Source organism: Eulemur rufifrons, chromosome 18, assembly GCF_041146395.1.
Source record: "Eulemur rufifrons isolate Redbay chromosome 18, OSU_ERuf_1, whole genome shotgun sequence".
NCBI lineage: Eukaryota > Metazoa > Chordata > Mammalia > Primates > Lemuridae > Eulemur > Eulemur rufifrons.
The window spans coordinates 32,502,262-32,512,847 of NC_091000.1; the positions used below are offsets into that span (position 1 = coordinate 32,502,262).

Below are 10,586 nucleotides of genomic sequence, written 5' to 3' on the forward strand. Positions count from 1 at the left end.
ATCCAAGCCACCATATGCCACGCTGCCTGACCACGTTGGAATAGTAGGTGTCTATTCCAGCAGTTTGTGTTGGAGCTCACACTGTCCCTGGGTATTGGAGGGCTTGCAAGCAGTTCACATTAGGATACAAACATTTTCTGGTCTTATTTCTTTGACTTCATAATTGAAGTCTCTCTTTTTTTTTCTAAAAAAAAAAAAAAGCAATCTGGTCCTACATTATGAGAAAATCACAAAGAATAGATGTTAAAGTATTTAGAAAGGAAACACTTCCTATAGCCTAGCATGTCTTTTTGATCTTGACCTTGAGCATTTTCAGTCTGGGGAGGCAGCACTAGAAGTATCTCACGTGCAAAGGCAGTGTGGGATTCAGGTCAGTCACGCCCCAAACAGACCTCATCTCGTTTTCTTCAATAGCACCTGGATTGAAGCTGTTTGTCTCGACACAGGCAGGGGCAGGATGAAGGTCCGGGCTGCCCTTGCAGGCTGGGCCTGCATCACCCTCTGCCTGGCTTCCTGCTGCTCTGCCTTTTCCCATGGCGCCAGCACGGTGTCCTGCGAGGACATGCAGCCCAGACACATCCGAGCCCAGCCTCAGCGCCCCGGGACCCACCACATCACCATCCACACCAGCAGGTCCTCCTACGTACCGGGTGACAAGATTCCAGGTACGTGCAGGCGAGGCTTTGAGACTCTAAGGAGCTCCAGAGCCCCCATGGAATCTTCCAAGTCGTGTTTGTCCCGGGCAGGAGCTTCCGGGACCAAAGTTTGGCTTAATCCTAAGAAGCCATTATTTGGCCAAAAAAAAAGTGTGAAATATTTGTGTCATGAAAGCCACATGATAATGAATCTCTGTATTAATAGTGGCATTAATGCTCAGTGGCATTAAGCACATTTGCAATGTTGTGCAGCCATCACCTCTATCCATTTCTAGAACTTTTTTATCATCTCAAACAGAAATCTGTACCCATTAAATAACTTACCACCGCTCCCTCCCCTCAGCCCCTGCTAACCTCTCATCTTCTTTCTGTCTCTATCAATTTGCTGACTCTAGGTACCTCACATAAGTGGAATCATACAATATTTGTCATTTTGTATCTTATTTCACTCACTACATTTTCAGGGTCCCTTGATGTTGTAGCATGTATCAGAAGTAACTGCACTTTAAATACGGAAGATATCAGGGTGTCCCCCCCCCAAAATTGCATGGTTTGTAGATCCCGCACTGGTGAATGAGTGCCCTTGTTTTCCATAGTCCTGTCAACACTGGTTATACTCACTCATTTTAATATTTGCTAATATGATGAGTATAAAATAGTATCTCATTTATGATTGCTTTTAAAATTATGATTGTGCTTGTTTTATTTTCTGTGTCTTTTCATCATTGGGGGGGTCACTTTTTTACTGATTCACCATAACTATGTATATTTGTCTGTTTTACGTCTTACAATTTATTTCTTTGAAAAATATTCTTTTATCATTTGACTTTTGATTTCATCTATATTCAGATTTTTTTAAATATAGCAAACTTTATATATCTTTTCCTTTATGGCAACTCAGTTTTGCTTAGAGAAGCATTCCTAACTCCAGTATTTAAGAAAAGGAGAAAAATTGTGTCTAGTTTTTTTGTCTTTCCTTTTTACACACCTTTGATCCAAATGGAATTTATTTTGGTGTGAAATAGGACTTCCCCATCTCTTCCCCCTCATGGATTGTTCACTTTCTAGGGGCTGGTCTTAAGCTTTTAGTTTGAAAATAGTCGTTCAAAATCACCCAGTGGAACTAAGTCAAGCATGTTCACCTGGCAGGGGTGGATGTTTTCTGTTGCAGTGACTGTGAGAAGCAGCCGGGATTTCATGGGATTTCTGCTTCAGGCCCGAAGAGTGTCCGATCATCAAATAGCTGGCACTTTCGTCTTCATTCCTCCTCGTTCCAAACTGATGACTTGTTCTGAAGAGGCTGACGCAGTCACCCACTCTGACAAGTCTCCGAAGAGAAACCTCTCGTTTGTGTGGAAGGCCCCGGCCCAGCCCGTGGGGGACATCAGATTCCTGTGAGAGTGAAGTGCTATTTCTCAGGAACTGAGCCTCCTACTTTGAGGAGAGGGGAGCTTCTCTCCCCTCTTCCTTCATATCCCCTGTCGCCCCCTGACACAGCCACCTTGTAACGAGGGCAGGGTCACTGGGGGCTGCCCACACTAGACAGCCCATGCAGAAGGTGCCCCCCCTCATTTGCATTATCTGTGGTCCCAGAGCCTGTTACTTCCCCTCCTCCCCAGCACAGATGAGTCTCGGCCAACCTCCCAGGAAGTTCTGACTGGAGGACATGGGAGCTGGTGGCAGGGGGACAGGGCAGGGAGCTGAGGAAGAGAGAGACAGGCAGGTGGGCCCAGGGAAAGCCACGCCAGGCTCTGGGCCTTGACTCATGACCTGTCACGTGAGTGTGACAGTGACAGCGCCTACCTCACAGGGTTGAGAAAGGATGAAAGCGCCGGTATTTACAGCATGCTTAGATGGGTTCCTGGCAACAGTAAGTGCTGTATAAGCATCGTTATTACTCAAAATGTGGTGCTTGTTTTGTCATTGTTTTCAGACACTTGCATTTATCAAGAAAGAGAATTTTTTTCTTCCAGGAAAGGGTGTGGGTTCCTCAGTTTCTTTCCCCTCCTCCTCCTACGTCTGTGAGGGTGACTGTGCCTGAGGGTGGAGCCACACGCTGCCCTCCAGGTCCAGAGCAATGAGAGACGAGGTGGTGGCCCCGCCCCGCAGTGTCCTTTCTCCTCCCCCCTTCCTGGTGGCCCAAGCAGCAGACAGGACGGCAGGAAGGAAAAGGCTATGCACCTGCGACCCTGCCTACGTGGTGGGGCCAGGGCCCACGTACCTGTGGGTGCAACCAGCTTCTGCCCATGGCTTGGGTTCCTACCCGATGCAGAGTGTCTGTTGTTTGAAGTCCTTAAATCCGTATAGTCACTTTTATTTTTCAAAGTGACTCCATTCCTATTTTTGGATTTACCATCATAGCTGCTATGGCTACATAGGAAGTCGTTTAGAAGCTGTTGTCAACATTTGACAGAAAAAGGAGCCAAGTCCCTTGATGAGAAGCCACTCCCAAAGTCACCCTGTGATCTCTCACCTCCGGGGATCCTTACCCCCCATAATGTCGAGTGTGGACACCTCACGTTGGTGGCCTGAACTGTGACTCTCATGTGCGTCTTGACTCTCTGGGTGACCTCAGCCAAATCAATCCCCTTGCCCTGACTGCCTTCTGCATACCTCGGGTGGGGAACATGCTGCTTGCCAGTAATCCCTACCTACTTCAGCGAAATATTTGGGAGGATAAATGGCATAATGTTTGCAAGAGTGATTGTTACTGACGAAAGGCATTATGTATTCCAACTGTTATTTAGAATATTAAGGATTTCTCTCTCATTTCCAATAGAACCTACAATTACAATAGAATTGTACAGTTATACGATAGAATTATGAAATCTTCAATTAATGATGTAACTGACAGTCTATCAGTAATGGCTAATAATAAAGTCGAAGATGAAACGTTTTATCTGAGTCTAAACACTTCAAGAAGACACCTTCCATCAAAACGAGATTTTTAATGACTATATTTATTCAGAAGGGTAATTGATTTGTGTGTATCCTCTCCTATTCTAATTATTTGCAGCTACTGAGATTTTGTTTTTAAAAGAATGAAGTCACTCAGAGAGTAATAAAATAATCGCTCTCTAGTTCTTCTATTTATTTAGACTTTTATTCTTCTTTATCTTTTAGCGTGTTCTCTCCTTTCTGTTAGGTTGGCCTGAGGCATTATTTAAAGGAAACTAAATCCATGAATCACGCTGCTCTTTCTTTTTCCACAGTTTATCAGTAGTCCAGTCATATTTCGTTTACTGGGCAAGGATTGAATCGTCTGTTGTGTCTCAGCAGACACATAGCAGAGCCCATTCTGAGGACGGCGGTGTGGAGCCCCGGTCGCTGGGGCCAGCCCCTCGGCAGAGGCCAGACAATGTTGAAGGAACTGCTCCAGGTACAGCTAGCCACTTTACTCGCCAGCCTGGTGGTCCTCATTATTTTTGCAGTTATCTATTTACACTTAAAAGTGACTACTGCCAGTTTCCTGTCCCTGCAAAACAAGCAATAAACACCTGTCTTGGCCAACTGCAGCTGTTCTAGGGACGTGATAACACATCAGCGAGAGGGAGGGAACGCTTGCAGTTGCTTTGTTGGCTGCGGCAAACACACTTTTCCCGGCCCAACCTAACAAATTAAGTCGGGCCCTGGGGTGGACAGTGAGAGCCATGTTGCAATACCGAAAACAGCACACACTTTCTACCCCCATATTTACTGATCATCACAATATTTCAGCTGTTTTCCTTAGTCCCCTGAAGCTACACAGGGAGCACAAAAAAGAAATGAGCTTGCTTTTTTTTATAAAAACTCATCCTGTTTTTATTGTTACTTTTCATGGTAGGTGGGTGGCTCTTTGCAGCCGGTTTGGAGAATCCAAGCAGGAATAGGAGACGTTCAATGGGAATGGACTTTTTCCTTGCTTACCACGTGACTTTATGCTCCATTGGCCCGTGAATGTCTGAACAAAGAAAACAAAACAAAAACCTAACAAGCTAGAGAATGTTTGACTTACCTGAAAATTCCTGGTGATATGGAACTCGTTTTTATTGTTTATTTGTAGTTAAGTGCTCTGAACAGATGCACTTATAAAGGCATCCGATTACTTGCACAGAAGATCCTATCCTTAATCTATTCAATCCCATTTTCCCTTATTCTTTCTTCTTTTATTCTTTTCTAGTACAATGAGACCAGAATCCAATGGGAAACCCTGCCTCTGCTCAGTCTAGCAGACCCAGGCACAGAGACAGCCAGGGACCACCATCCGTTCTCTGCCTTTGCCCCAAAACCTGTTTTCTTGCATTGCCAAGAACAACTCTTCCAACCTTTGTACCATGACACTCCTCAAAGCGGAACAAAGAGCTAGAGGTCTTAAAGAAGAGCCTACACACCTAACATGTGTTTGAAGTCTCATGTTTTAGTTTATAAATCATGCAAATGTCGCATTCCAGCCCCAAGCATAACCATGTTAGTTTTAATGTAAACACAAATAAAACTGAGGCTTCGGGAAGAAGCATCATTTGAGCTTCCAGCCTCTCTGATGCCTGGCCCTGCTCAAACTAGACTGTCCTGAGGACATTCTCTCACAGCTCAGTTTGAATATCTTCGTCATGAAACTTTTCCTCAGACTTCTTGCTAGGCAAGTGCCTTAGTCTATTATAGCTACCATAACAAAATAGTTTAGACTGGGCAATTTATAAACAACAGAAATTTATTTCTTACAGTTCTGGAGGCTGGGAAGTCCAAGATCAAGGCAACAGCTGATCTGCTGTCTGCTGAGGGCCCATTCCTCAAAGATGGTGCCTTCTGTGTACTCACATGGCAGAAAGGGCAAACAAACTCCCTCAGGGCTCCTTTATAGGGCACTAATCCCATTTATGAGGGCTCTGCTCTCATGACTTAATCACCTGCTGAAGGCCTCACTTCTTAGTACTGTTGCATTGGGGATTACAGTTCAACCTATGAATTTGGGGAGGATGCATTCTGACCACAGCAGCAAGTATAATTGCTTTCTTAGCTCTGGTATCCAAGCGCTCATCACATTATAATTTATATGGTTGGGTATGTAAGGGTCTCTCCTCCTAGATTCCAAGTTCAGGGACAACAATTACAAATCTGCATCACTTCTGTGTCTCCAGCAACCATAGCAATGCCCAGCACACAGTGGTTTGCAGAAAATATCCAAATCCACTTAGTATTCAGGCAGGAATTTGAAACTATTAGCTTGCCATGTTCTGTATGTCTGGATTAGACTGCTTTGCTCTTCATGGCAATGTTTTTGAGTGTTAGAAACACTGTAACAAAGTAGCACTCTCCCCTCCCAATCCAAAATAAGGAGGCTTCAGTGGATCCCAGTTGGAGCCCTGGCCAGAGAAACTTCTGTCAATACTGTTTTCTTCAACACCATTATTGTCATCCTAATCATCACTGTGGAAACCCTCCATGCATGGGTCATGTGTGCCAGGCACTGTGTGTGCTTCAGGCTCCTACATCCCTGATTCCATTTCATCCCCTCACCAATTCTATGCTGTGGGTACCATTACTGGCCCCCTTTTGCAAATGAAGAAATGAATGCTCTGGGAGGACTTGCCCAAAGCCAGGAATTAGCAGAGTGGAAAGAACTGAACCCAGATGATAATGTGACTCTAAAACCTGCATTTGCTTTCTTGCTGCCCTGGGTGCAGCTATCTCTAATGTTCTGGGCTGTCACATGAGCCAGTCACAAATGGGAAATCAGATGGTGGAGGCAGTAGGGGGCAGACACTCAAGTCATCATGGTTACCAGGGAAAGAAACTTTTAGTGTTGATAACATGGCAAGAAAGATCTAGGGCTTTTAGAGATCTGAGTTGTGGGAGTCCACTTTTTTTTCTAGGAGGAAGCAGTTTGTGGTAGAGGTGAAACAAATACGGTGGTCATAGTGGTTTCTCTATTCCCTGAATGGTGGAAGCACAAGCCCAGAAAGGCCAGGGACTTACCCTGTAAAATGATATGAGAAATCAGGTGTTTTGCTGCTTGGTCAGGGGCTTCAATGACTGGGTGGACCATCTTTCTGTTGACACTTTTGACTGGTGCACCCTATTCTCCTGTAGTTGTTGGTACCAATCACTCCAGGGAAAACGCTCTCACTCTCTCTGTGGTGCCTTCGGGCCTCTGCTTAGCTCCCAGGGCCCCCATGGCTCTTCTGCAGCAGCACACAGATGCCTTTGCTGTTGGCCTTCTTGAAGCTGCAAAGGAGGACAACCTAGATCCTGTTCCTGCTGACGTTTGGATGACAAAGTTTCCTGGGGATGCAGAGACTCTGTCCCAACCATCTTCACACACAGCTACCGCAGGCAGCAATGGCCAGCAAGCCCGTGGGGGCAGCAGCCCAGCCCTAGAACCATCCCTGGATATCCATGGGCTGGAGAGGCTTGTGGCCCTCAGGGAATTCTCCTTAGAGGGCTTTGTTTCCAGCCCTGGCACCCACCACAGGTAAGTGTGAGGGTGGCCCATTCAGTATGGGTGGTGGGACGAGGCTGAACACTGAGGCATTTGATTTGGAGTCTGACAGAGAAAGATCTCAGCCATATTTATTCTTAAGTATGTGAAAAACCCTGATTGTAGAAAGGCTACTGGTCAGAAGGGCTGGGTATGATAATCACCCAGGGAAACTGTACTCTCTTGGAGGGGGTGAGGTCTCTGAGATGCTGCTATAAATAAAATGAAATTTTAAAGTATTTTTAATATTTTAGATATATTTATAAGATTAAATAAATATATTTTTCTATAAAGTAGTAAGTGATAGCTTTTGGTGAGTTCTTTGCCACCATCCTCACTTGCCTGTCCCCCCAACTCTTCCTTTCTGCCCCCAACTCCAAACTCAGGAGTTTTTCCAAGGGAATCTGTTGCCATCAGTATCCATAATAGTGGTGGGAAACATTGCTTTTTGGTCCAAATACTTAGTGACCCCTTCTCACCCCTTCCATTCTTCCCTTTAGAACTCACGACGACCCAAGCTCTGACTCAATGGAAACTTGCCTGTCCTCGGAGAGGGATGAACAGGTAAGAGCCTGAGTTGTGAATGGAGGTTGAGATTGGTATTTTGACCCCATAGTGGGAAGTTCTAGACTGGGAAATTGGAGCAATTAGACTAGTAGCCAAAGTCAGAGAGAAGAGGGCAAAGGTATGATATACACACAGCATCTTTCTACTAATCAATATCGGCCTTTCCATTATATGCAGTGTCTCTGAAGTTATAGGCAATTGTAGAAATTGATGGTTTCAGTGATTTGTTTTCCCACTTAGCCTTGGTTAATAATTCCTCTCCTCTCCCTCTCCGCCCCTCCTTTAAAACATTGGCCTCAAAACATCATGTATGGTCCCAGAAGTTAGATCAATTGGCAATATAAAATATACATGCCCACTGATTTACTATTCCTTTGAAGTCTTAGAAGGAACACAAAATAAAACATGATATAATATTCTTACTTAAATTTATTGGAACCTACTGTAAGGTTAAATGGTCCCTTTTGCATAGGTCCTACCATAAAAATACACACTCAAAGCTTTCAGCCAGTCAGAGATGACACAATCACCTGTATCAGTTTGGAAGCCTCTTAAAGGACCCTAAGCTTATTCTCCTAACTGGCCTCCATGCTCTCTTCGGGGTTTCCATTAGTCACCCCATCCCCATCAATAACAAATGCATATTTATCTACTTGGGCATGTTACTCTGTGCTCTTTTAGGAGCAGGAAGAGGTTGGGTTTTCAGCTGCTGCCTGGGAATCTTTAAGGAGCACAAGTTAGTTGCAAAGTTCAGTGGCTGCTTAGGGGAAAGACCAGTCCCTTTGACCTTTTATTCCCTTTGTTTTTTTAGGATAAAGCAGAGGCCTCTAACAGGACTGTGACAAGGCACCCTTTGTACACTGTCCAGTTTACCTCTCCCCAGCACCTCCGGTCCTCTGAAACTTTCACAGGGAATGGGGCTGGGGCAGCCAACCCGACCCCTGTCTCCCAAACATCTGGCACTTCCATGCCACCTGCTGCTGGTGACCAGTCAGAGGCATCAAGGCCCTCTGCCAGCTTCTTGCCTCAATCAAAGCACAGGGAGCCTAGAGTAGGGGAGAGGGATGGAGAGGGTGGACTGGGATACCCTAGGAAGACCAACCCAAGGCCTGAAGTGGGGCTGGAGGGAGCCAGGGCCCCTTCAGGGATGCAGCTCAAGACTGCCCAGCTGGGAGTCCTGCTTGGCCTGTCAGCCGTGCTGGGCATGGCCCTGGCTGCTGGCCTGCGCTACCTGCACACCCAGTATTGCCGCCTGCGGACGGAAGTGTCCTTCAGTGAGCCTGCTGCAGATGCTGTCGCCAGGAGGGACAGTGGTGAGACTGTGCACGTCAGGAAGATTGGGGAGAACAGTTTTGTTTTGGTGCAAGCTGAATACAGTTGGATCGCTCCTTCTGTGGGCGGCAAGAAAACAGTCCGCTGAGAAGACCGTCAGACCAGGCATCTCAGGGGCCCTCCTTGGACCCTGTAGAGTGTCTCAGTCGGAACAGAGCTAATGAGAATACCTGATGAGGACAGGGATCCGCTGTGCCTTCCCTCAGCGTCAGCGTGCAGTTGGTGGAGGAAGCTGCGAAAGGACAGTTTGATCAACAGAGGGAGTTCTTCCCCGGCTTTGTTGTCTTAACATCTGTAATTTAGCTTCTTTTTTTTTCTTTTTGCAATTAGACGTTCTGTTTGAAGAGTTAAACTCAGCACAATGAATATTGTATAACCCGCTCATTAACTAGACTCCTGTGGCCGCCAAGCTTCCTCTGTTGCCTTAAGGAACCCGCAGAAATAGAAATTCTGCCCCTCCTCAGTGTCTCAGCCTCATCTCCTCTAACTCTTTGAAAGGAAAAAAAAAAAAAAAAAAAAAAGAAATGTTGAGTTTGTGCCTCTTGAAAGAACAAGAACTGCAGCCTTCACTTTGCCTCCCTAAACAACCCCAAAAGAAGTTTTCTTTTCAAAACTAGAATGCAAAACTAGCTGGAGTTCTGACTGAGTTGACTAGGTGAGTGCAAGGATATTCAGTCTTCTTGGAAACTTAGCAGCCTGGCAAAATCCGCCATGGAAATTGATCCAAAGTATGGAAAGTTTTAGAGAGCTCGACTGAACACATCTTTGGGAAAACATAAACATATGGCACAAGGCCATAAATAGCAAGGTGGGGTAAGCAAGCCTCTTCATCAGGTGTGAACAGATCTGAGGCCTCCTATCCATTTACACTCGGTGGGAAGACTTGTGTCTCCCAACAGCTAGCGGACACACTGCCTTTTGCCAAAGGTCAGGCTGAAGAAAATTATTTTCCTAGCACAGTTTGAAGAATAGTCTTTTACTTATCTTTTCAGGGAATGTCAGGAAGAAAGTTTCATGGACGAAGACCATCTGCCTGTTCTCATAACCCTATGCAGATTGCTTTGATTTAGCAATGGTTCCATAGACATCTTATGGGGTCAAAACAATAGGTTTGGATATAACTGTTAAGTATGCTCACCTAACATAACACATTGGAATTAGCTTCGTTTTTAGAGGTAAACCTGCTATAGAGTCATGATCCATTTTAACGTGGAAACAAAAACCACTACAAATTAGGAAAGGATATTTATTTACTGAGCACCCAACTCATACAGGTACTGTGCTAAGAACTTTGCATATATTCTCACTTTTAACACCGAACTGAGGAATATAAGTTCGGTAACTTTGCAAGGAGAGCAATTCAGCAGCAAAAACATCTTTTTAATTAGGTGTGTAGGAAAGAGATAGGTTCTGCTCTTTCCCAGGCTCCCTTTAGCTCATTGGGCATCACTTCTAAGACTCTTTCCTCCTGAATTCTGGGCTGGGTGGCTCTGTTCCCTGGCTTCAATTATGAGACACATGGAGACCTAGGTAATCTGTGTGTTCACAAGTGAGAGTGTTCCAGAAATGCCGTG

The 10,586-nt window shown here is 45.3% G+C and overlaps 1 protein-coding gene across 1 annotated transcript; it reads left to right on the forward strand.

Annotated features, from left to right (window-relative positions):
• The first annotated feature begins 457 nt into the window (after positions 1-457).
• On the forward strand, positions 458-9,100 carry REELD1 (reeler domain containing 1). Its single transcript, XM_069493254.1, has 6 exons — positions 458-665; positions 1,828-2,050; positions 3,869-4,035; positions 6,795-7,107; positions 7,614-7,677; positions 8,492-9,100. Exons 1-6 carry the CDS (start codon positions 458-460, stop codon positions 9,098-9,100), a joined length of 1,584 nt encoding a protein of 527 aa, XP_069349355.1.
• Positions 9,101-10,586: the final 1,486 nt, after the last annotated feature.

Excerpts from the sequence above, each read along its gene's own strand:
- REELD1 (XM_069493254.1), top strand. The coding sequence starts at position 458 with ATGAAGGTCCGGGCTGCCCTTGCAGGCTGGGCCTGCATCACCCTCTGC. Across the intron at positions 2,051-3,868 it reads GTGGGGGACATCAGATTCCT|TTTATCAGTAGTCCAGTCAT; the intron begins GTGAGAGTGAAG and ends CTTTTTCCACAG. Across the intron at positions 7,108-7,613 it reads AGCCCTGGCACCCACCACAG|AACTCACGACGACCCAAGCT; the intron begins GTAAGTGTGAGG and ends TCTTCCCTTTAG.